The 27,645-nt window shown below is 35.2% G+C and overlaps 1 protein-coding gene and 1 pseudogene across 3 annotated transcripts in view; one reads left to right on the forward strand and one right to left on the reverse strand.

The window, feature by feature from the left end:
- Positions 1-777: 777 nt before the first annotated feature.
- The window catches only part of P4HA1 (prolyl 4-hydroxylase subunit alpha 1), a 97,926-nt gene continuing 71,058 nt past the window's right edge, over positions 778-27,645 (reverse strand). For all 3 annotated transcript variants that reach the window (XM_055535527.1, XM_055535538.1, XM_055535518.1), the window contains 6 exons: positions 17,445-17,548; positions 9,901-9,950; positions 7,419-7,484; positions 3,952-4,020; positions 3,361-3,457; positions 778-1,873 (listed from right to left, as the gene is read on the reverse strand). In XM_055535527.1, the coding sequence (XP_055391502.1) occupies positions 1,803-1,873; positions 3,361-3,457; positions 3,952-4,020; positions 7,419-7,484; positions 9,901-9,950; positions 17,445-17,548 (457 nt within the window). In that variant the 3' untranslated portion in view covers positions 778-1,802. The remainder of the gene's footprint in view (positions 1,874-3,360; positions 3,458-3,951; positions 4,021-7,418; positions 7,485-9,900; positions 9,951-17,444; positions 17,549-27,645) is intronic.
- LOC129641232 (60S ribosomal protein L21-like) lies at positions 4,141-4,592 on the forward strand (annotated as a pseudogene).

Here is a 27,645-nt window from a genome sequence, read left to right on the forward strand (position 1 = left end):
AAATATAATAATGCTGTTAAGATTATGGAATATAGCACTTCCTTTCAAAATAGGTATTTTTTATTCTAGCTAAAACACATGTGGCCATAAAGGTTATATCCATTCTTTGAACCCCTATTTTATTTCTACAATTTTGAATTTACATTGCTTCCATCTAAAAAAAAGATATTTTTAAAAAATGATCCGTGGTCAGAAAATCTGAGTAGGTTAATGAATTTAATCCTCAACTTCTTACTAAAATACTTGTAGTGGAACAAAGGACAGGTGGAAGAAAGAAACTTCAGTTAACTTTTTACCAATTGTTTTTGAATACCCTGTTTCTCAGAGAATTAACCAAATTCCTATTTGAATACTGTGTGAAGGATAAAGAGCCCTTTTATGAACTAGGATTCACCATAAGAAATGTAAAGGTTAGCTTAAAGGGTCAAATAACATACTTCCTTAGGTTCAGAGCTTTCTATTACCACACCATATAGCTGAATAAAATAAAGTCTTATATAACATTATTGTAAAAATTCCATAACCATAGTATTAAAGATCAGAGCTCCCTTTGAAGGTAACGTATTTGATTAAATATCTGAAGGTTTAGAGAGCCTACATTTTCTACCATAACAATCTGAAGGTTTAGAGAGCCTACATTTTCTACCATAACAATGAGACTTTAGAATGAACGAACATCGAGAATAAATCTAGGTCCTAAATATAAAGAAATAACCTGTTATTGCAGTAGCATACATTCACATTCAAATATGAAAAATATGACACAGAAAACAGAAACATTTTTAAAAAAAGGTTTAAGATCATAAATAGGTTATTGTCACAACACATTTCAGAATTGAAGAAACAAACATTTTGACTGTTTAGGAAAAACTTTTTTTTTTTTTTTATCAATTCCCTCATCATTGAAAGAACTTGTACATTTTAAAATTTCCAGTCTCCTAAGGCACAGTATTTATTTAATCTGAATGCCAACATCATCATCCCCCGCTGTCTATAGCTGGAACAAGAGGCAAGGAATTAGCACTAAGGAAAACAACAAAAATTTCTGGACAAAACCATGAGTCATTTAAGAAAAAGCAGAAACAGACTAAGCCATGATCATTTCTGTTAAGAAGGCCAAAACTTTTTAATGTAGGACCTTCTGTTAAATTTTTTTTAAATCAAAGTATTTTAACTCAAATTTAATTCACCACAGAGGAGCTATGAAAGGAGCAGATTGGTAAAAATAAAGAATACTTTAGAAAGGACTTGGGAGAAGAAAAAATCTACTTAGTAAACAAAGGGGCAAACGTTAAACTGAACCGTTTAGAGGGCTAATTTATTCCTAGTCGTCAGGCAGATCCAGAAGAAAGTTAAGACTAGGTAAATGTAGTACCTAGGTATACACGGTAAGGCATCTGCTCCTTAATCAGATGGACCATTTTAGTCCGCCACCCACCAACAGAGATACACTGAAATATTATAATCAAATGCTTGAGTTTTTTTTTTCCAACTAAAAAAATTTTTTTAAATATAAAGGTAAAAGTTCCTCATTTTTAACCCTGCCTTTTTGTCCTCTGTGATACCAACTGAACTTCAAGGTTTTTTATATGTACAATGTGGTGATTTAGTGTTACTTTTAAAAGAAAAAAAAAAAAACAACCCACAAAGTTAGTGATTGTCCACAGATGAAACATGGGATGAGGTTCATGACTGAATCAATCACGGAGTGTTAGTCAATTGTAAACTCTTGAAAGTTAAGACTGGGAATTGTGTGTATCAGACACATTAGAGTACAACAGGAGAGAAAGAAAGTTCATTTGTCATTCCAATTCTGACAAGGTGCATGGTCTTCGAAATTCCTGTCCACGTTCATGGAGCCATTTATTGGATACTGTGAAAGAACAAAATATATTAATGTATCCTGCTATCTAACTAGTACTGAATTAACTTCTGAGATAAAGCTCTATAATGAAGTTTCAACATGGATTAAAAAATTCAAGACCAAAACCAGACAAAGATGCATGCTACTGAGGCTTTCAAGAACTTCACTAAATGACGGAGACACAGATTTTATATGTATGTACATTTGAGAATCTGTAAATGTACATTTCTTAAAGTTTCTAATGTTCAATCTAAGGCTTGTGATGTAGGTATGTGTTCGTTGCCCAGTCATGTCTGACTGTTTGCGACACCATAAACTGTAGCCCACCAGGCCCCTCTGTCCATGGAATTCTTCACACAAGAATACTGGAGTGGATTGCATTTCCTTCTCCAGGGGATCTTCCTGACCCAGGGATCAAACCCTGGGTCTCCTGCATTGCAGGCAGATTCTTTACCATCTGAGCTACTAGGGAAGCGATGTAGGTATAGACAGAACAAAACACTGTTTTACCTGCTCACAAAATACAACTTCTAATACAAAGACATTTAAAAGATGAACGTAAAGTCTCCACGTTAAAGAAGCAACTCTATGATTAATCTCTCCTATTAGGTGCTCATTAAGTTTCCTGTGTTCCAAGATACTGTTTAATACACCCCAAAAGGAATTAATTTCCTTCTTCCCCTATATTATAGAACATGGCATCAACATGTATAAAATATCTAAACTAACTCTTACTAATTCCTTACTAACTCTTAACTAGTCTGTTACCTTTCTTAACCTGTGCAGCCAATCTTTCATTCATTAAACCCTGTCATTTCTCCTCCTTTGATCTCTTCAATCTGTTCACTGCTCTCCAAATCTTCTGCAGCTGTCTTAGTCCAGCCTTTTATCATCACCCACGCAGACAACAGGAAACAGCCTTCTAAACTCATCTCTCCTGTGCTAGCCTCTCTTTATTCTAGTCCAGTGGTTCACAGATATAAACATCATTTCTCTTAAATCTTTGAAGTGTGGCCAAGTGACACATACTAAAATAGTTATGGGGTTAAATGAATCTTTATTAAAATAATCTTACCCATTTCTATTCCCTTTTTTTAACGTGGCCAGTTCTATACTTACATGACCCTTGAGAGTACCTCTCCAGCCTCATACGAGTCCTGGCCCTGGTCCCTAACATGCTTGGAAAACAACTGTTTATCTTCAAGACCAAACAGAAAAATTAAAACTTCAAAGAAGCCTCCCTAAATGTAAGTAGTTACTGTCTTCTGTTTACATCTTTGTATTATTTATTACATACTACATTATATTCTACCCACTAATGTGTCTGAGACAACTATGAATCCCAAGAGAGGAAGATATTGTCTAACTCAACTTTGACTCATATAGTGTTTCTCAGAGTAACAAGTGGAAATAGTGTTTAAAATGTCATAAAAAATAATTCCAAAATAAGAGACCAAAATCATAAATTCTATTCAGAGAGTACAGGAAATATTTACCCCATTTGTTTCCAACCAGCACTGGACAGGCTGCATGCCGTGTACTATAATCTCCTTCTCCACTGGCAAACAGATTATACCAGAAAACAGCAGTTCCCTGAGGAGAACAATACAAAATTATCCCCAAATAAAGTATCAGGTTATCACTTTTACAGTAATTAAATTTTCCTGTGTTTTATGGAAATAATTCCCCATGGCAGCACTATATCTTCCTTGAATAGAATTCTGAAAGTATGACATAACTTACAAAATTTTGGCAATGACATGAAAACATTAACATCAGAGTTGCTTAACAAAGAAGTGTGTTTGCCAAAGCTAACACATCTTATAAATAGCAAGCATCATATGGAACCCATTTTAAAAGTGAAAACTTCTAAATACTAATCCCTGGTTGTTCATACTTCTGGGTACCCATGGTAAACTGTACAAAAAAAAAAAGTAAAGATTTTCCTATAGATAATGTACTCCTTAAGTATACTACCTTTTAAAATGTTATTTATTTTTATAGATAAATAACTATAGGTATCTCTCTTCCTGAGGGGAAAAAAATACAGAGAAACACCCCCAGCTAAAATGCCAAATCCAGCTTACCTTTTTGGGCCAAACACTAGCTCCTACTTCAGGAAAAACAGTGGCTCCTCCTGCTAACACATCACTCATCTAATTAGAGATGACAGAGTATTATCAAAAGTGCTGGTGGAGTAAAATTAAACACGCCCCTTTCGAGGCCCATGCGTGTCTCCCACTGCTTCCCATCTCACCCCTGGCCCCTCAGGCTAATTCACCAAAACGACCAACTCAAAGGGCAAGAGGAGGGGCGCCCACTGCGTGTTCTCTAGGCCTTTCAGAAAACATGGAGTTGTTCCTTTGGCCACATACATGCGAATCTACAAGAAGGGTGATATTATAGATATCAAGGGAATGGGTACTGTTCAAAAAGGAATGCCCCACAAATGTTACCATGGCAAAACTGGGAGAGTCTACAATGTTACCCAGCATGCTGTTGGCATCACTGTAAACAAACAAGATTCTTGCCAAAAGAAGTAATGTGCCGAGGTAGATTCCTGAAATGTGTGAAGGAAAATGATCAGAAAAAGAAGGAAACCAAAGAGAAAGGGACTTGAGTTCAGCTCAAGTACCAGCCTGTTCCACCCAGAGAAGCACACTTCATGAGGACCAATGGAAAGGAACCCAAACTGTTGGAGCCCATTCCCTATGAATTCATGGCCTGATGGGTATAAAAATAAAGATCTAGACTGTACAAATGTTTCTCTTAATTGAGTAGAGGTGTTGTGTCCAAATTCAGTGGGTGATGTGTTTTCAAATTTACTGTTTTTTCTTCCTGAAAGATGTAACAGTTGTTCAGTATGCTCCATTGGTTAATAAACTGCCAGATATTAAAAAAAAAAATTAAACATGCTACTGTGAGATAGACATGATACTGAATACTAGAATGAGAATGCCTGGACTTCTAATTACATAGATGGGTTGGTGCATGCTGGTCAGTTTTTAAAAAACAAGATGCGATTTGGGTTTACATACATACATAAAAGCAAAGGAAAGATAGAGTCAGCAAAGGAGATTGGAAAAGGATTTGGGAATAGCTATTTCTTTTATAGCCAGAGGTAAAAAGAGAGGATTTAAAACTGACAAATTGAGTAACATAAGGGTATAAATATGTATTATATAGCACTAGAATATCACCTCCATAGGGGTAGGCATTTTCACCTGTTTTATTGCTGAGCTTCAGTGTCTAAAATGGTACCTCAAAATAGTAGGTATTCAATAAATATTTAAATAAATGAATTCAAACAAAATAGAAATAAACTAAGAGAAAAGTAACAAACTACAACCAGTTTTGTCATTTCTCATGTAGGGTATCAACACATGGCAACTAAAAATTAGAAAATTAAGAGATTTATAAAGTTATAGTCTTAAACCAGAATAAAAACACAAATCTTCCAAATAAATTGAAGAAGTACATGCACAAAATGAGGCAAAGGAAACACAGATCATAGAGTGAAGATTTTTTTTCAAAAAAATAAGTATAGTGTATCATCAAGCAAAAATCCATCTATATGCTAGAATCAGTGATATATAGGCAAATGCTGTACCAAGTCACCAGGGAAGCTATACCAAAGAAAACAGAGTCTGACCTTAATATTAAACAGTTTAAAGTGAGTGATATAAACAAGTGTATTTTACTGTGATACATGTATAATCAGTATCAAAGACCTGATCGCTCTTAAGCAATGAAAAGTTAACTGTGGAGAAATTTAAACTTTGTGCTATGGGCCCATCTGGGAAGACCATCAAATAGTGGGGAAAAAAAATGAAAACTAATTAATAAAAATGCTATATTTAACTAAAGGGGGACCTAATTAATATATAGTCTAATAATTACAAATCTAACATTTATGAATACTGGACCAATTAATACAGCATCATGTATGCCTGCTTTTATGAAACAAACATAGCCAAAAGCAAATGCTTAATGGCTCTTAAATAGCTGAAAAGATGCTCAACCTCTCTAATAAGAGAAATGCAAATTAAAACCACAATAACTGCTAATCTGATGAAGTAAATGTACAGATAAAAAGTTTGACAAGCATCACACTTAAAGATGGTATATAAATCAGTACAAGTCTACAGATCTCACCTCTAGAAAATATACAAAGACTTCACAACACGAATTTTTGCATAATGTTATCAGCTTCTCCCTTGGTTTTCCCTCTCTCATTCTTAATTTATCTTATACATCTTAAATCCTTTTTTTATGGTGTCTTAGATCCTTCTACAAACCAGATGGAGTTGTGAGAGGGATGAGGAGAGCAATCAGGAGAGTGACAAGGTAGGTTGGATACAGGAAAAGAGGTCTGTTTAAAAAAAAAAAAAGGGAGGGAAAGAAGAATGATCCAAAAAAAACTGGGTGAAAGACAAACAGAAGGGAGCAGGGAGCAAGGAAGAAAGAAACCATATGGAGTAGGGAGACACAGATCTGGTAGGGAGTGAAATAAAATAGGTAACAAAAAAATTCAATTTCATATAAATCAAAGGAGGATAGGGGATGGAAACAACAATGAAATAAGCAAAACTAAGTCAATATAAAATACATCTTTTAAAGTTAATGACGGTTACAACACTGTAGGAGACTGTACTTGCTAAATCTAATATACCCCAATATGGGCTGTCCCATGTGTTCTTTTTACATGACAGGGACATGCTGCCTGAGTGGTAGAATCTGTGTCTATGTTCCTTCCCTCTTGAAGCATGGCAGACATCTATAATGGCCTCAATTAATAAAATAGAGCAGAAGTGACACTATTTGACTTTGGAGCATGGCTAAAAAAATGTCATGTACTACCTTTTGTGGGAGGATACTTGCTCTTAGAATCCAGTCACCATGCTGTGAGGAAGCCCAGGCCAAAAGTCAGTATTTTGGTCAGCTTCACTCTCAATCTTCAAAGTGACCCCAAGTGCCAACCATCATGAGAGATTCAGAGCAAGAACCATGAATAAAGCCCACTCTCACCACCATGAAAGGTAAAAATCAAATTATTAATTTAAACCATTCAGTTTTGGCATGATCTGTTATGCAGCAACAGATAACTGGGGCAAATATTATATGATCAAAGCTTGGTTCTTTCTATATGTGTCAATAGATAAACAATTTTTAAAAAGATCATACTGTTTTGAAACTAATGAACAATGTGAGAACGGTTACCCTTGAGGAAAGGGCTTCTAGGGTGCTGTAATGTACTATTTCTTGGTCTGAGTGCCAAATACACTAGATATGTTCACTTTGTGAAAATTTATCAAGTTAATACCTATGATTTGTACACTTTTCTGATATGATCATTTTAACTTTCTTCCTCAGGCTGTAGTAAGTACAATCTGAAAAAGTGATAAATGAAAAAAAAAACTTAACATCTTAGTTGAATGTGTCTTACAACTGAGTAAAGAGGGTTAAGAGCTAACCAAAGCAAACATCTAAACACATTAAAATAAGTCATGTGATCAAATCCCAACCTAAAATGAAAATTTTAGCTATAACTTACATAAAACAGCCATGTAGCGATTCTATTTCCTGTCCCCAGCTCTTTGAAAGCATCTGGCTCATCTTTCTGTGAATAAAATACAATTCAGTGATGTAAAATTCAGTAATTCAAGTTCTCCACAGGCAACTAAACATCAGTAAAATGCTGAACAGTATGCTAAAAATAGCCCCTAAAGGTTCCTTTGTAATACCCAGTGCACTACATACAAAAGGCTCTCAAGTATTTGTTGTCTGTTGATTCAACTAGTACACTGAATACTTTTGATAAGACCATTTGGGGGGAAAATTAGTCTATACAATGAAAACCAATATCTACTATCCACAGATTGTTTTAAAAATTAACAACTATAGTTTTCGCTTCCAAACAAGCAAGACATCAGAGACCTTCAGCCCCATTCATTAAATCAATTCTCTGTGGGTAAAAAAAATAACTTTGAGATTTACTTTGAACTCATGATCTATTCAAATATTCACACTGCTACTATTCCTGTCTTTTGACTGTCAGCACTTTAATCTGGCTAGAGAATTTACATCTGGCTATTTAAAGCTAATTAAAACACAGAATAGTCTCTTGGCGTTTTCTAAAAAAAAAAAAAAGTATTTTATTTTTCATACAGAAATTTATACACATTCCTTTGTCATATCCTCAATATGTCCCTTAATATCTTTCAAAGGATGAACGATTAAACTGGTATTTCCATACCACAAGAAACTACTCAGCAATAAAGAGAAACACCCTATCAATATGCTCTGCAAAAACATGGATGAATCTCAAGGGAATTATGCTGAGTGAAAAGAAACCATCTTAAAAGGATGCATGCTGTATATAACATTTATGAAATAACAATTATCATAAAGAACAGATTAACAATTACCAGCAGTTAGGGATAGCAGAAGGGTATGTGGAGCGACAGAGTAGTATACAGGGAGTCTTATGTGATGGTGCAGTTATGTATCCTGACCTGTGCTGGTAGTTACACAAAGCTACACGTGTAAGAACTATACACATATACACACGAGAGCCAGTAGAACTGGTGAAACATGAATAAGCTCTGTTGCTTGTGCCAATTTTCTGGTTTTAATAATGAACTATAGTTATGCAAGATGTTAACACTGAAGGGTGCATGGGATCTTCCTATACATTTTTGGGGGGCAACTTCCTAGGAGTCTAATTATTTCAAAATACAAATCTAAGAAAAAAAGTTTAGTTACATTAATGTCAGAACTTAAACTGTAGTCTTTCACGTCATCCAAGATCCTAAGACATTTTTCAGTAATTGAAAATAGAAAGAAAACAGACTAAAAATATATTCTTTGCTAGCCTATACACAGAAAGTATCTAGGATTTTAGGATTAAGTCAGTCAAGGAATATAACACAATATATTAACAGACTATGTTTTCTTTCCAAAGAATATACTCTTATTTAAAAATGGTAATAAATCAAGAAGTTTATCAGAATACTTGGCACATTTCTTAGAATTCATGTAATTATAATAAAGCTTAAATTAAGATTTGGTAATGACATAATTCATAGCTCCATATGTTAAAATTACTTTTATTTAAAAGGTTAAATACTTAACCAAGAGTACTTGGGCACGGATGGGTTTTTAACAAACTGCTTTAATATTATTTTTCTTCCAGTCTCTGCATCTATTTTTTTTTTTTCCCAAAATGTATTCCTGTAATTCCTGCAGATTTACTGGCCAATTCACTACAGCTGTCTCTAATCTGTTTAATCCACTAAATTTAAGATTTCAAAAATTTTTCAACCTGAAGATTCTATTTCAGTTAAATCATTTTGAGAATTTAAAAATAAAAGATAAGACAAAAATGAATAAAGTATTGTATAGTTATTTTATATTCTATATCTGATCACTGAGGTACCAACACCCTGGGGGCATCTATAGCTGCTGGCAGGCCTATGCTTTCAAACTGCCCAAAGAAGCTCCCCATAATACATCTTACTCAAGCCAGGATGCAAAAGGAAACTCCTGAAGTGTCCTGACTCAAAGCAGATGATTTTCTAGGCTATCCTTTCTTTCTCTGAAGGTGTATGCCTTTAGAGATTTAGGCTTTATGCAGGGATCTCAGTCAGTAGCCTACATTTATGCAGGCCCTCTCATAGAGCTATTAATCTCCAAAGCTCTACATTCCTGGAGGTATATGCCTTCAGCCTCAGCCTTTTTGCTTCCTTTTAACTCTCTAATTTTAGTCTCTAGATTTTCTTTGTTCAATTTGCCTTTGAGAACTTCCTTTACTTTCCCCAAAGCTCAGCAATGCATTTAAAAGTATCCTAAATTCTTTTCCATGTCTCTAGTTGTTTCTTATTGCTAAAATATCTATCCCACCATGCTTCCACAAATGAGCTACAAACCTCTTCCAAAATAAGCTATGAATTTATAATTCTAAAATAACAGAATTAACATGTCATGCCTAAGCTTCAGTGGAACTCCTACATTCTCCATTTTTTTTGTTTACTTACCCGTGCAAAATCAAAATGGGGTTCATACTGTCCTCCAACTCCATAATTTGCTACCTGCATGAGAAACAAGGCATGAATAAAAGAACTATCAAGATTACTATTCAAAAAAACCTGAGTCCCATTTTGATCTCTTTATATCACAGTTAGGTACTTCTAAATAAATAAGAAGCAAAGCATTTTTTTTTTTAATTAGTTTCTAAGAAATCAAGGATGAAAAACTAAGAGCTGTTATATGCTATTTTAGAATCTTAGTTAATATGCTTTTCTTTAGCAAATGTTTGGAGCACATGATTTTCCTAATATATAACAAACTTTGATTTTTAGAATTAGTTTTCTAAAATTAGAATTTCACAATTTTTACTATTGTCAGTAAACACTTTCCTTGAGAATTTAAATCAAGATTCATGTTTCCCAAAGCCCAAAATACTGGCCAATTTCCAATCTACTTTAATGAAATCCCCTTTGGATATGTATTTTTTCCCTACTTAAGTAAAAAAAGAGAAGAAGTTAACACCAATTTAATTATTCCCGTTGAAAGGCCCTGACAACTTCATTTGGATGTGACAAATGTCCCAGTGAGAAGCAACAAAAGAAAGTAAGAAAAATATTTGGTCTGAGTTCATGGTCCAGATTTCTTAGTTAAAATACAGCATATGTAACTTTGGATACAATCAGTTTTCTTGTTTGTAAAATAAAGATAATGTTAACTACCTCTTTTCACCCCAATATGACAAAATGCTAACAAAATGAAAGGAAAATGTGAGCTAAAGAGCATTGTTGATAAAATGAGTACATAATGCTACATAATGCTAAAGAGCATTATTGATAAAATGAGTACATAGTTACAACTTTGCTCACAGCAAAGTTCAAGTCTTATGTAAATTATTATTACTGTGGATAATTTACTTCTTATGTTGTAGATACCTTGGTTTGGATCAGACTATTCAGTCAGAAATATCAAGTAGCCTGAAAGAGCCTGTGATGGTTAGGCAGGTAAGAATAAATACAAATTAGGAAAGAAAAGACACATCATAGCTTTTATTTTTTTAATAATCAAATGAGTACCAAGGAAGATGTAGATGACCATGGAGTAAATGATAACTTACTTAGGCAAAGTTAAATATAGGCAGTCCTGTTTTGCACAGTTCTAAAATGCACACATCACAGATATCATGGTTTAGCTAACCATTAACACTAGACCCCCAACAGCACAGTGGGGGTTACCATGTTACATTAACTGTGAGTAATTATATACAATACCATAGTAATTACTGTATATAGTAGCAAATATTGCTACTAGCTCTTCAGTCCACAAATTACTATATAAATAACAGCTACACAACATGACCAATGACCAACCACTTCTTTAAAGTATCAATGATTGGCCACTGCATATGTTATTCAGTTCTTGTACAGACAGCAAAGCATATGCCTTATTCTCCAGTAAAAATCTATGTGATGTCTTGCAATAACAGACAATTAGAAGAAATTGGCCAACAAAGGTAACTGCAGGAGAGAAATGGAAAGCAATAATGCTGTAACTGAAATTGAAATCAAACTGAAATGGACTCGGTTCTGGGACAAGATGGGAAAAGATGAGTAGGACCTGAGCTCACCTCTCTCATGATGTGACTGATAAGGGATTAATCTCCAAAATACACAAACAGCTCACACAGCTCAGTATCAAAAAACAAACCCTAACAAAAAATGGGCAGACGATCTAAACAGATGTTTCTCCAAAGAAGACATACAGATGACCAAAAAGCACATGAAAAAAAAATGCTCAACATCACTATTAGAGAAATGCAAATCAAAACTATGAGGTATCACCTCACAAGGGTCAGAATGACCATCATCAAAAAGTCTAGAAACAAACAATGCTGGAGAGGGTGTGCAGAAAGGAGACCCTTCCTACACTGCTGGTGGGGATGTCAACTGACAGAGCCACTACAGAGAAGAGTATGGAGGTTCCTTAAAAAATGGAAAACAGAGCTTCATATAATTCAGCAATCCCACTCCTGGGCATATATCCAGAGAAAACCATAATTCTAAAAGATACATGCACGCAGATGTTCACTGCAGCACTATTTGCAACAGCTAAGACATTTAGGAAGCAACCTAAATGTCCACTGACAGAGGAATAGACAAGGATGTGGAATATACTTATCAACAGACTGTTGCTTAGCCATAAAAAGGAACGAAATAATTCCATTTGCAACAACATAGAGATTGTTATACTAAGTGAAGGAAGTCAGAGAAGGACAAATATCATTTGATCACTTATATGTGGAATCTAAAAAAATGATACAAATGAACTTACAAAACAAAAACCAGATTCAGAGAACAAGCTTATGGTTGGGGGTGGGGGAAAGACTAACGGAAAGGGACAGATAGGGAGTTTGGGATGGACATAAACACACTGCTATATTCAAAATGGATAACCAACAAGGACCAAGATGGGAGGGGAGTTTGGGGGAGAGTGTGTGTGTGCACGCACTTAGTTGTGTCTGACTCTTTGTGACCCCATGGACTGTAGCCCACCAGGCTCTTTTGTCCATGGAATTTTCCAGGAAAGAATACTGGAATGGGTTGTCATTTCCTCCTCCAGGGGATCCTCCCAACCCAGGAACTGAACCCATATCTCCTGCACAGGCAGGCAGATTCTTTTATCACTGTGCCATCTTGGGGAGAATGGATACATGTATATGTATGGCTGAGTCCCTTCACTGTTCACTATCACAACATTGTTAATCAGCTATACTCCAATACAAACTACAAAATTTAAAAAAAAACACACACACAAAAAAACAGACTTATGGTTACGAAAGCAGAAAGGTGGCAGGGAGGGATAAATTAGGAATTTGGGATTAACATAAACATACTAGTTAATATGAGGCTTCCCAGGTGGTGCAGTGGTAAAGAATCTGCCTAGGGGATTTACGACTGAGCAGTGCGTATATACACACACACAACTACATATAAAATAGTAACTAATAAGGACCTACTATATAACACGAGGAACTCTACTCAATACTCTGTAATAACCTATAGGGGAAAAGAATCTGAAAAAGAATACATACATACAGATATGTGTAACTAAATCACTTTGTGGTATGCCTGAAACTAACACAACACTGTAAATCAACTATACTTCAATATTAAAAAGAAAACTCATGCTGATCCCCCCACAAATCAAACTAAAATGGAGATGAAGAATAAAAGACTGACAAGGAAAATGTTTCCAACTTTTGCTGTTTGAGAAACTCTAGATATGCAGTCAGAGGAATCTAGTGAAGGTCAGAGGAATTTTGTTGGCGATGAACTTATTAACATAAAGAAAGGGATCATGATGAAAAGAATGTAGATATCTTAGAGGAAGTGACTCTGGAAAAAAATCATCAATAAAAGATCTCTCAGAGATATTTAACAACATTAAAAGCAGAAAGGATAAAACACTAATAGCTGAACCAAACTTAGAAGCAGGACAATTTACAAAGAAAGAGAAAAGATGCTCACTCTGTATCATAAGTTTCACAATGAGAAGAAAGGAAACCACTGTTGATAAGTGCTTAAAGAAGTGAAGTGAAGTCACTCAGTCGTGTCCGACTCTTTGTGACCCTGTGGACTGTAGCCCACCAGGCTCCCCTGTCCATGGGATTCTCCAGGCAAGAACACTGGCGTGGTTGCCATTTCCTTCTCCAGGGGATCTTCCCGACCCAGGGATCAAACCCAGGTCTCCCGCATTGCAGGCAGACGCTCTAACCCCTGAGCCACCAGGGAAGCCCCTGAGAAGTACTTACAAAGATTTAAAACACTGTAATCCTCAATATTTCTAATATTTTAAATTACTGAGACAATTCAATAGTGAAGACTAGTTTTCAACAAATGATGCTGGGACAATTGCCTATATAACCACATGAAAAGAATGAAATTGGGCTCTACCTTATATCATATATAAAAATGACTCAAGATGGATCAAAGACCTGAATATAAGAAATAAAACCATGAAAATTATAGGAAAAAACCACAGGTGTAAATCTTTATGTCCTTGGATTAGGTAATGGTTTCTTAAGACATCTTAAGCAAAAGCAACCAAAAAAAAAAAGACATAGCAGACTTCATAGAAATTAAAAATTTTTGCCAAAGGACACCATCAAGAAAGTGAAAGACATCCCAGAGGACGGGAGAAAATATTTGCAAATCATATACTTAATATGGGTCCAGTATTCAGAACATAAGAACAACACTTATAACTCAATAAAAGATAACCCCATTAAAAAAACAGGCAAAGGATTTGAATAGAAATTACTTTCATAGATATAAAAATAATAAGTTCATGAAAAGATGCTCAACATCATTAGCAATCAGTTCCGTTCAGTTACTCAATTGTGTCCAACTCTTTGCGACCCATGAACCCCCAGCACGCCAGGCCTCCCTGTTCAGCACCAACTCCCAGCGTTTACCCAAACTCATGTCCATTGAGTCGGTGATGCCGTCCAATCATCTCATCATCTGTCGTCCCCTTCTCCTCCTGCCCTCAATCTTTCCCAGCATCAGGATCTTTTCCAATGAGTTAGTTCTTAGCATCAGGTGGCCAAAGTATTGGAGTTTCAGCTTCAATATCAGTCCTTCCAATGAACACCCAGGACTGATCTCCTTTAGGATGGACTGGTTGGATCTCTTTGCAGTCCAAGGGACTCTCAAGAGTCTTCTCCAACACCACAGTTCAAAAGCATCAATTCTTTGGTGCTCAGCTTTCTTTATAGTCCAACTCACATCCATACATGACCACTGGAAAAACCATAGCCTTGACTAGACGGATCTTTTTGGCAAAGTAATGTCTCTGCTTTTTAATATGCGGTCTAGGTTGGTCATGACTTTCCTTCCAAGGAGTAAGCATCTTTTAATTTCATGGCTGCAATCACCATCTGCAGTGATTTTGGAGCCCAAAAAAATAAAGTAAGCCACTGTTTCCTCATCTATTTGCCAAGAAGTGATGGGACCAGATACCATGATCTTCGTTTTCTGAATGTTGAGCTTTAAGCCAACGTTTTCACTCTTTAGTTCCTCTTCACTTTCTGCCATAAGGGTGGTGTCATCTGCATATCTGAAGTTACTGATATTTCTCCTGGCAATCTTGATTCCAGCTTGTGATTCTTCCAGCCTAGCGTTTCTCATGATGTACTCTGCATATGAGTTAAATAAACAGGATGACAATATACAGCCTTGACGAACTCCTTTTCCTATTTGGAACCAGTCTGTTGTTCCGTGTCCAGTTCTAACTGTTGCTTCCTGACCTGCATACAGGTTTCTCAAGAGGCAGGTCAAGTTGTCTGGTATTCCTATCTCTTTCAGAATTTTCCCCAGTTTATTGTGATCCACACAGTCAAAGGCTTTGGCATAGTCAATAAAGCAGAAATAGATGGTTTTCTGGAACTCTCTTGCTTTTTCGATGATCCAGTGGATGTTGGCAATTTGATCTCTGCCTTTTCTAAAACCAGCTTGAACATCTGGAAGTTCACGGTTCACATACTGCTGAAGCCTGGCTTGGAGAATTTTGAGCATTACTTTGCTAGCGTGTAAGATGAGTGCAATTGTGCGGTAGTTTGAACATTCTTTGGCATTGCCTTTGGGATTGGAATGAAAACTGACCTTTTCCAGTCCTCTGGCCACTGCTGAGTTTTCCAAATTTGCTAGCATATTGAGGGAAGCACTTTCACAGCATCATCTTTTAGGATTTCAAATAGCTCAAGGAATTCCATCACCTCCACTAGCTTTGTTTGTAGTGATGCTTCCTTGACTTCGCATTCCAGGATGTCTGGCTCTAGGTGAGTGATCACACTATCGTGATCATCTGGTTCATGAAAATCTTTTTTGTACAGTTCTTCTGTGTATTCTTGCCACCTCTTCTTAATATCTTCTGCTTTTGTTAGGTCCATACCTTTTCTGTCCTTTATCGAGCCTATCTTTGTATGAAATGTTCCCCTGGTATCTCTAATTTTCTTGAAGAGATCTCTAGTCTTTCCCATTCTATTGTTTTCCTCTATTTCTTTGCATTGATCATTGAGGAAGGCTTTCTTATCTCTCCTTGCTAGTCTTTGGAACTCGGCATTCAGATGCTTATATCTTTCCTTTTCTCCTTTGGTTTTTGCTTCTCTTCTTTTCAGAGCTATTTGTAAGGCCTCCTCAGACAACCATTTTGCTTTTTGCATTTCTTTTTCTTGGGGATGGTCTTGATCCCTGTCTCCTGTACAATATCACGAACCTCCATCCATAGTTCACCAGGCACTCCATCAGATCTAGTCCCTTAAATCTATTTCTCACTTCCACTGTATAATCATAAGGGATTTGATTTAGGTCATACCTGAATGGTCTAGTGGTTTTCCAGGGAAATGCAAATAAAAACCATAATGAAATAGCATTTCATACATATTAGAATAACCTTAATTTAAAAAAACGGGCAAGAATAGGTGTTGGCAAAGATGGGACAAAAATGGAACCCTGTACATTGCCAGTGGGATCGTAAAATCACTTGGCCATTTGGGATAAGTTTGTCAGCTCCTCAAGTATTAAAGATAACACATGACCCAGCACACTTCCTTTAGTAGATATATACCCAAGAGGAATTTAAATGTTATCTGTTCAAAACTTTGTAGACCAATGTTCATAGCATTAGTCATAATATCCAAAGAGTGGAAACAAATGTTCTTCAACTAATAAATAAAATGTGGTATATCCAATAAGAGAGTATTATTCAGACACGAAAAAGCATGAGGTGCTGATTCATGCTACAACACACATATAGCTTAAAAACATTGTTAAGTAAAATAACCCAAATATACCAAGCCACATATTGTATTACTCCATTTATATGAAATATGTAGAACAGGCAAATTCATAGAAAGTAGAGAAGCAGTGGCCAGGGGCACTAGAGCAGGGGAATGGACAGTGATTACTTAAATAGGGTTTCTTTTGGTGTGATGAAAATAGTGGTGATGATGTACAACCATGTGAATACTAAAACCAGGGTAAATTTTATGGTATATGAATAGAAAATAGAAAGAAAAAATTATTTATGAAAAACAGTGTATTAATAAATACTAGTATTACATATTTTTCATTTCCTTAGAAATTTATACTCAACAGTAAGAGTTTTTAATGTTTTGAGAAAAAATTTTAAAGGTCCCAGAAAAATTTCAAGTTTTCCCACTGATTATTAAGATCAGTGTACATGGTTTCAGCCTATATATTCACTTTTATAGTCACAAAGTATATTGCAAATTGAATACTGTCTGTACAGTGACAGAAAAATCTCATGTGAAACATCTTTTAAAAAAATTTTTTTTAATTTTTTATTTTGTATTGGAGTATAGCCAATTAATAATGTTGTGATAATTTGAGATGGATAGCATAGGGACTCAGCCATGCATATACATGTATCCATTCTCCCCCAAACTCCCCTCCCATCCAGGCTGCCACATAACATTGAGGAGAGTTCTCTATGTGAAGCATCTTTTGAAGAAGTTTAAGAATAATGTGATTACCTACCTGTAATTCCTCTGCTGTGGAGACATCTAGTCCTGTTAGATCTTGGATTCTCATATTAATTCGTGACACCACAGGGTTTTCATAACCAGACAGCCAGGCACTAAAAACATGAAGAAAATACTAGTTTTACTGATTAAGTTTCAATACATAAAGGCCATTTTAAAAGCCATAATATTATGGCTTTATCTATAACCATTTAGTTGATTTGCTTCTTTGATATGATTTTTACTGATGTTAAAGGATGTTAACAGTTGGAGGTTGGAAAGGGAAAAAATTAATATCATTTATTACAGAGTTTTCATGAAAACAGGTGGGTTAATGTAAGAAGGCTATAAAGGACTATCTACACAGAGAATTTCTTGTTAATTTTGAAAATATATATATATATGAAACAAATATATACATCAAACTGAAAACAACTGTTCATTCTAGGTAAGGTATAGGAACTGGCCAGGGTAGAGGTTAGGGATTTTAGCTTGATTTATATAACGCTAATATTTTATAAGGAAAAGAATTCATGTACTGATTGTATAAATAAAAAAGTTTTTAAAAGATACCCAACACACACAGGAGGATGGCTATAATCAAAAAGATGGACAATAACAAGTGTTGGTGATGACGTGAAGTAACCAGAAGCCTCATATATTGCTGGTAGGAAGGTAAACTAGTGCAGTCACTCTGGAAAACACTGTGGCAATTCCTCAAATTGTTAAACATAGAGTGACCTAGTAATTCCATGCCTAGGTATGTGTATCCAAGAGAAATTAAAATGTGTGTTCATACCAAAACTTGTGCACATATGTTCACAGGAGCATTGCTAATAGCCAAAAAGTGGAAATAATCCAAATGTCCATCAACTGATGGACAGATACATAAAATGTGATATATCCATAAGATGGATTATTGTGTCACGAAAAGGAAGTACTGATACGTATGATATGTACCACAACATGGATGAACCTTGAAATCATTATGTTAAAGATAAATCAGATACAAAAGGTCACACACTATGATTCTATTTACATGAAATGTCCAGGTAAATCGATAGACAGTAGATTAGTGGTTGCCATTGAAGGGGGAATTAAGGAATGGTTGCTAATGGATACAGGATTTCCTTTTGGGTGGTGAAAATGTTCTGGAATTAGATAATGGTGATGACTGCACAGCTAAAAAGACTGAAAACCACTGAACTGCATACTTTAAAGGATGAATTTTATGGTATGGAAACTATAGTTCAATAAAATGGTACTGTAACATTCAACTCTCTCCTTTATGTATGCTTTTTCCCAGTCTAATAGACTTTCTTTCTTCACTTCTCTCACCAAGCTATGGTCCATCATTTCTACAGCATCAGCAATTTTTTTTAGTAGTGCCATGGCTGCAACATCTTAGTTTCCCAAAGAGGGATTGAACCCATGCCACCTGCAATGGAAGCGTGGTGTCCATTGGACCACCAGGGAAGTCCTTCAAAAGCATTCTTGATAAAAGCCTAAATTCAACTCTCTGGCAAAAAGACAATCCTGAATGAATTTCTTTTCTCCAAGCTTATACCTGTATTACCAAATTCTACTGGAGAAAATAATGAAATAAGGCAAATACATTCCACTAAAAATTCATGAACACTAACTCTAAGTGGGCCTTACCCTCTCCTTTACTCTATACGCCAGCCCACCCATGACTCCCCCTTCACTCAGTGGACAACATATCTCCTACTTAGAAGACAAAACAGAAACTGTTCAATCTATTCCTGATACACAGTTCATTCTAGTTCATTCCAGTTCCAAGAGGAGATTTCTCTCCATTATCTAAGGCCAATCCTCTGCCTTAGATTCTATTATCTCCTGCCATTTCAGGAATCATGAATCATTGATTAGCCCTTCTCTCTCTTACATAATCAACATCCATTCTCAATAATTCCTCCCACAGCTTTTAATAGCGCTTAAGACTCTCCCATTAAACAAATAAGCAAAATTTTCAAATTCTTTCCCTCAATTCTTTCTCTCTCCAGCTACCAACTTCTTTCTCCTCCCTCTTCAAGTCAACCTTTTCACAGACTCCTCACTTCTCAATCCATTCCAATCTAAATTTAATCTCTATCACTACATCGAAACTGCTCTTGCTAACATCACTCATAATCCTACTGTTATTAAATCTAACAAGATTTTCTGATTTTTCTCACAGTTATTTGCTCTTTTAGTAACGTTTCACAATGTTCATCCCTCTTGAAACTCTCCTCCTCACTCAAGCATTCTCCAGGTATTCCTTGCTTACTAACTATTTAGCCTGAAGTCTCCTGTTCTCAAGAACACCTTCACTTTTACCATTTTAGCAAATTATCACTTTCACTTTATAGTTTTAAAATTATAAAAGCTTGTTATAGTCAACATTATAATATGCCTGTTTATTTAACAAGACTATAACAAATGCTTGTTATAGTCAACAAATGGTTCTGGGACACAGGATAACCATGTGCAAAAGAAAAGATGAACCCCCTACCTCATTCACATTATAATAAAAAAAAATTAACTCAGAAGGGATTAAAGATCTAAATATAAGAGCTAAAACTACAAAGCTTTTTGGAAAAAAACACGATGCATATCTCCGTGACCTTAGATTAGTTATTGTTTTAGCTATGACCTCAAAAATAGAAAGAACAACATCAAACAGGACATCATCAAAATAAGCAGTATTTCAAAAGACATGAACTTCAGAACAGCATTATTCATAATAGCCAAAAAGCAGAAATAACCCAAATATCTATCAAAAGATAGATAAAATGTGGCATATCTATACAAAAGGATATTGCTCAACCATACCCTGAAAACATGCTAAGCAAAAGAGGCCGGACACTAAAAGGTCACGTTTATGATTCCATTTACACAAAATATTCAGGATAGGCAAATCCATTAAAAACAGAAATTAGATTAGTGGTTGCCCAGGGTTGGACAGGTAGCGGGGTAAGGATTGGATAGTTATGGCTAAGGAGTGTAAAACTTCCCTTTGGGGTAATGAAAATGTTCTAAAATTAATTGCGGTGATGGAGGCACAATTCTCTAACTATACTAAAAACCACTGACTTATACACTTCAAATGGGTGAACTGTATGGTATATAGTTCAATAAAGCTGCTTTGGGGGCACACCAAGCAGCTTGCAGGATCTTAGTTCTCCAACCAAGGGCTGAACCCATGCCTCCTGCATTGGAAGCTAGAAGTCTTAACCACAAGGCAAGTCCCTCAATAAAGGTATTTTTAAAAGAAATACTTATTATAAAAATTTAAAAGAGTATAAAAGTACATCCCTTTCCTAGTCTCAAAACACTATTAACCAATAGATATATATCCTCTCAATAGCTTTTCCTGTGTGTAAACAAACTTACTGAGAGAATTAAAAAAAAAAAGAACCCACCCTTCAACCTTACACCTTAATATACACATACACTTTTTTCTCCCTAAAAATACTTCTGACATATTTCCTAGTTAATACACATAATACTACCTCATTTTTTAAAAAATTATTGTGGTAAAAAATATACAACATAAAATTAACCATTTTAACCACTTTTAAGAGTGCAATTCAGGGGTGTTAAATACATTCACAAAGTTGCACAAGCATCACCACTCTCTATTTCCAAACCTTTTTCTCCATCCCACACTGAAATTCTGTATACTCTGAAACAACAATTTGCCATTTCCTTCTCCTCCCAGGCCTGGGTAACCTCTAGTCCACTTTTTCTCTGTATGAACTTGCCTATTCTAGATACCTCCTGTAAGTGGAATCATATTTGTCCTTTTGTGCCTGGCTTATTTCACTTAGTATAATATCCTCAAAGTTCATCCATGTTACAGCATGTATCAGAATTTCAATCCTTCTAAAGGTTGAATACAGTCCATAATTTGTTTATACCACATTTTATTTATCCATTCATCCACAAATGGATGCTTGGATTGCCTCTATCTGTTGACTATCATGAATAAGGCTGTTATGAACATGGATGTACAAGTAATCGGTTTGAGACCTCTTTTCAATTTGGGGGGATATATACCTAGAAGTGGAATTTCTAGATCATATCATAATCCCATGTTCGACTTTGTGAGGAACTGCCAGCCTGTTTTCCACAGCAACTATACCACTTTACATTTCAATTTGTTACCTTTTTTAAATTACTGCTTTTTATTTTTAATATTAAAATATCTTTAATTCCAAGATGACCACAAAGGTCTATCAATAAAGCACTGGTTAAAAAAGGTTGTTTCTAATTTTTCTGTTACAAACAATATTGTAACAAACTTATGCATACCTTTTGCATACTTCTGCAAATATCTCTGTAGGATAATTTCCTAGATGTGGAAATACTACATGAGTTTTACATTTTGATAAATGATATCAAATTGCCCTCCAAAAATATTTGTGACTCATACTTCTATCAACTGTTTATGAGTACCCATTTCATAAAATCCTTGACAGTATAAATCTTTTTAATCTTTGCCAATCTTAGAGGCAAAAATATTTTAATTGTTTAAATTTTTTAAAAGTTTTAATTTGTACTTCTCGCTATATCATAAACTATCTTAATAGAAGGCTTAGAAATTAAGCCTTAGATGAGACACAGTCACTGATAACCACGGCTTTAAAAGAAACTGCTATAGTCACTGGAGAGGAAAATGAGTTCTACATAGGAGGTTATTTCACTTAATATGACTTTTATATGAAACCTCTCCAAAATATAGTAAGATTCTCCAAAATACAGTAAGATTCTCCAAAGCTGGAGAACACATTTAAAACATTTTACTCATCCCATCCTTAAAAGCATTACTGCTAATCTGTCTTCAGGAACATTATTGTAGACTTATTGGATAGTTGAAATTAGCTGAGTTGTTTTAACACTACTAAAAATGACAAGACAATGATACTGTAATATGTTAACTGTCCTTTAGGATCTAGAAGTCTTACCCCTACATTAAATTAAATAATCAGATATCAATATTCTTCTAGTACTCAGTGCTTTAACTGAGTTCGAATGTAAAATTATAGCATTTACTGTAACCTGGAAAAAAAATCATTTGAAGAACACTCTCTATCTTTTGTACAATTATAATTGAAAACGTCAACTAAGTTATACAGTGTTTTTTCCACAAAACATAGTTTAGCGCTAGGAGAAAAACAGAAGTCTTTTTATGTGTCCTCTTTTTCCATTAGATAACCCAAAATATATTTCTTTTGGACTTAATGACAGGAACCTGAGAGTTAAGTTGTACATGCAGAGTAACATTAAGATTTTTTTCATTTTTAATGAGTTTCTGCTATTAAAAAAAGTTCATTATCCTTTTACTATATACTTTAAAAAATATCACCGGAATGCTTTATTTAAGTAAGAAGAAACAGTCTCACGTTGCATGACTATATTTCTAATACTAAGGAATGCATGCTTAAGTAAACAAACACCATCACTTTGGAGGTTTTTAAGTGAAAGTCACTCAGTCATGTCCAACTCTTTGAAACCCCAAGGACCGTACAGTTCGTAGAATTCTCCAGTCCAGAATACTGGAGTGGGTAGCCTTTCCCTTCTCCAGGGGATCTTCCCAACCCAGGGATCAAACCCAGGTGTCCTGCATTGCAGGCAGATTCTTTACCCACTGAACCACAAGGGAAGGTTAAGATTGTTACAAAACTGCCAAAAGAAAACATGATTAATGTAATCTGCATACCACTATGTGATTTTTTTGCAAAGGCAAAATATAATTCAGGGCCCAAAGTGCCAGTTACAGAGGGCAAAACTTTCAATAACTCTTTCATAAGTGCTTCACAATTAACAAAGAAAGACTAATCATCTAGAGGTGGAATTTATCCAGTCCCTTTGGTTCTCAGTGGGACAATTATACAATAACACTATAGATCCATCTGGATCTATCCATTTATCTCAATCTGAGGACTGTTCTAGCACAGTCCTTCTCAGATTGAGATAAATGGATAGATCCAGAAGCTATGCCAATTAAAAAAAAAAATTTGGTATCACTCAGAGCTATTTACATTGGCCTCTAAAATGTAAAAATATTAATACATTTTTACACTCCATTTGCTCCTTTTTAACATGGGGTAAATTAAATCTTAAGCATAATAAAATATCATATTATAGCGTATCTGTACTTCAAAGTAAAAAAAGAAATCACTTCCAAGAAGTGATATTGAGTCCACCAGAATTAAAGAAACTTTTTCTACCACACTCAATAAACTGTTTATTTGCATATATTACTTTAACTGGACTTACGAACTCACGTAACTGTCTTCTCAGAGTATGCGTCTGAATGTGTGTGTGCGTATGTGTGCTCAGTCACTCAATTGTATCCAACTCTTTGTGACCCCACGGACTGTAGCTCGCCAGGCTCCTCTGTGCATGAAATTTTCTAGGCGAGAATACTGGAGTGGGTTGCCATTTCCTTCTCCAGGGGATCTTCCCGACCCAGGGATCACACCTGTGTCTCTTGTATCTCCTGCATTGACAAATGGATTCTTTTATCACTGCACCACCTATAACTGAATGATTTCCCCTCAAAAACTAAAATTCCATTACTTTGATTTAGCCAAACTATTAGCTTCTCCAGTTACAAGCTGAGGTGGAGCGGTGGTAAAGAATCTGCCTGCCAATGCAGGAGACACAGGTTCAATCCCTGAGTTGGGAAGATCCCCTGGAGAAGGAAATGGCAATCCATTCCAGTATTCTTGCCTGGAAAATTTCATGGAGAGAGGAGCCTGGGGGCTACAGTCCATGAGGTTGCAAAGAATCAGACACAGCTGAGTGCGCGCGTGTGCGCACACACACACACACGGTAAAATTTTAGTTTTTTTTTTTTAATACTGGAAAGACAAAAAATGATTTGCCAAAAGTTCACAGGTAGTCAACAGAGTAAACATTTTGTTTTTTAAACAGTAATGGATTTCTACACATACTCTGCCCAAAGAAAATTCTATTTGCTAGAAGATGAACATATTTTTACTTCCACAGATGATGATGCAATCACTTAGAAATGTCTCAGAATACAGATATTTGAAATTCCCTTCTGACTTTTTCAAAATACAGATGTTCCCAGAGGAAAGGGGACCTCTTTAACTGACATCAGTACAAACAAACTTTTTCTGCTATTTTTGCATTGGAGATGCCTTCTTCAGAGGTATAAAATATGAAAGTGAAGTCACTCAGTCGTGTCCAACTCTTTGCGACCCCATGGACCGTAGCCTACCAGGCTCCTCGGTCCATGGGATTTTCCAGACATGAATATCGGAGTGGGTTGCCATTTCCTTCTCCAGCAATAAAATACGAAGGAAACATAAAACACTCATTTATTTCACTTGTGAAATCTCCAAATTTCAGATTCACAGTGATGGGTAGAAAATGTCTCAATAGATACTAAGTTTTCAAAATAGCAAAAACTTTTTATTTGTTAAAATATGAAATGTATTGGACATTTCAAGGAGCAAATTCCTTCCTTAACTGTTAAGACCTCTCACATAAAGATTTATTTTTTAAAGGACTGATGAAAATTTTTCATTTAGAGTAAAAATGAAAACCACTGTGCTATGGAATTCTTTTTTTACTAGGTTGTTTTGAACACACACACACACTCACACTGCATTCTTTGCCAAGTCTGTGTTAACTTACTATGGTGTTATTCAGTCTTTCAATGTGTCTAATGTTACTGGCTAAGTATCTTCTACTGTTAAACATATGACTGTTAAAGTATGGCTGTGCCTTTCTCAAAAATCCAGAGCTATGAAATTATAGTATTTTCAAAAATAAGCTCAAAATGTTTAGAAATATTTAGCTCCAAAGAGGGGAAAAAAAAGTTTGGATCACCTTTCCAAAAGTAATTTGACTTTTGGTAAGAGTCCAGTGACTCTGTGGGCTGAATATTTTGTCAAAAAGTCCATTGTATATATAGAAAATTTCCAAAAATGACTTCAAAAACACTAAGTTCATAAAATTTTGTTTTAAATGCTTCCTAAAAACATCCAAATCTGGAGAATTTAGATACTTACTGGTTTTATGACAGTTTAAAAAAAAAAAGCCTAAAACCATGTAATAATCTCTGATAAAATGGATTTAGTTATTTTTTAAAAAATAGATGAGTTCATTTTTTAGACATGAAAAGGTACTATAAATGGAAAATTAGCTTACTTAACTTCAAAGGAGGGTTAATTATTATACAATGCACAGAAGCATTACAATCAAGGTTTAACATGTCTATCCAAATTATTTACTGCAAATCCTTACCTTGTATTAGTGTTAACAAACATCAAAATCACATTGCAGGAATGTGATTGGGGGTAAGGGCATAGCTAGCGGTATAGGACAGACAGTTAGTACACCAGAATACGTGTGTGGGGATGCTGAAGGCTAATACATAAAGAACATAAAGCTTTGCCTTAAAAAAGTAATTAAGAAAACAAATCAATGCATTCTGTATAGTCTTTATAGTACTTCTGCTATGACTTACAGAGCAATGCTATTTTTTGTTTGACTGCCTCCTAAATTAGTTGTTAAAATCTATGTACTCCTTTGCACAATATTTAGCTGACAAATGAAATTTTTCATCCCAAGAGTTTCAAAAAATTTAATTGTCATACTGAAAACAGTAGTAATTTCTGAAAAATGATTATTTTTTAATTTATCCAGTGGACTCTAAATACCATGATGATTTTATGCCCATCATCATCCACTTAAGAAAATACATGAATGAAGCATTTTTTAAATGCTTGAAAATTTTACATCTGTCTTCCCTTTTTTTCCTTGAACATGCATTTTCATTCCATTCCTACCTTAAAACTGTGGTTCTTAACAGGGGTAGAGAGGTAGAGTTCCCAGGGATGGTGGTGGAAATTTTGCCTACCAGGGGACATGTGACAATGTCTGAAGATATTTTTTATTGTCACAACTGGTGACAGAAGGGTGCTGGCAACTCAGCAGGCACTAGAGATGCTACTAAATATCCTACAAGCCTCAGGTCAGTCAACAAACAACAATCATCTGATCTAAAATGTCAATAGTGCTGAGCCTGAGAAGCCCTCTCCAAGAGGGATATATTTTTATGATTTAAAGTCTTTTATTCATCACATTATACTTCTCCACAACAAAATGTTTACGTAAACTGATAAAAATATAAATTTCTTATAACATAAAGGCCTAACTGTTCAAAAAAGAAAAAAAAACACACATGTCTCCTAGAATGGGTTATTACAATGCTTTCAAATTGTGGTGCTGGAGAAGACTCTTGAGAGTCCCTTGGACAGCAAGGAAGTCAAATCAGTCAATCCTAAAGGAAATCAACCCTGAATATTCATTGGAAGCTGAAGCTCCAACACTCTGGCCACCTAATGTGAACAGACAACTCACTGGAAAAGACCCTGATGCTGGGAAAGATTTGAGGCCAAGAAGAAAAGGGGGCGGCAGAGGATGAGACGGTGAGATAGCATCAATGGATGTGAATTCGAGCAAACTCTGGGAGATAGTGAAGAACAAGGGAAGTCTGACATGCTGCAGTCCATGGGGTTCCAGAGAGTTGGACATGACTTAGCAACTAAACAATAGCAATCTAAAGAACATAATTAAACAATCATCAAATATAAAAAATGAAAATATATTAAAATATTCCTAAGGAGACGAAGCTTATTTATTTTCAATTAAGTATTATATGTGAATAAATATTACTTGTTGCTACAATGAGACAGAATTCAGCTCAGTGACACTTCTATTTTCATGAGAGCTGAGAAACTTTATTTATACAAATAAGTAAATGGAAAAGTTCTGTTGAAATAACATCATTTATTTTGTGAGCTTCTATTAAGTTATATATACTTACAAGTTACATAGTGACCTTTTATTAAAAATTATTTCAGTGACCTATCAGCCAATAACAGGAGATTCTCTTAAATATTGTTAAAAACAAAGAATTTGAAACCAACTGACTTACAGAGGACTTTTTAGGTAATCTTTCAAGGTGTCATTCTCACTACCTACAGCTACTGAGTCACCCTGAGATTTTTAAGCCCCTGCTTTACTACAAATTAAATTAGGCCTTGTTCTATGAAGAGTCTTTGGAAACTTCTGTTACTTTAAACATGAGAACACAACTTCACTTACCAGGTAGGGTGTGGGCTATCTCAGCAGGCATTTTAAAACCTAGCAAGTCACTTTGAAAAACCTC

The sequence above is a fragment of the Bubalus kerabau genome, chromosome 1 (assembly GCF_029407905.1).
Source record: "Bubalus kerabau isolate K-KA32 ecotype Philippines breed swamp buffalo chromosome 1, PCC_UOA_SB_1v2, whole genome shotgun sequence".
NCBI lineage: Eukaryota > Metazoa > Chordata > Mammalia > Artiodactyla > Bovidae > Bubalus > Bubalus kerabau.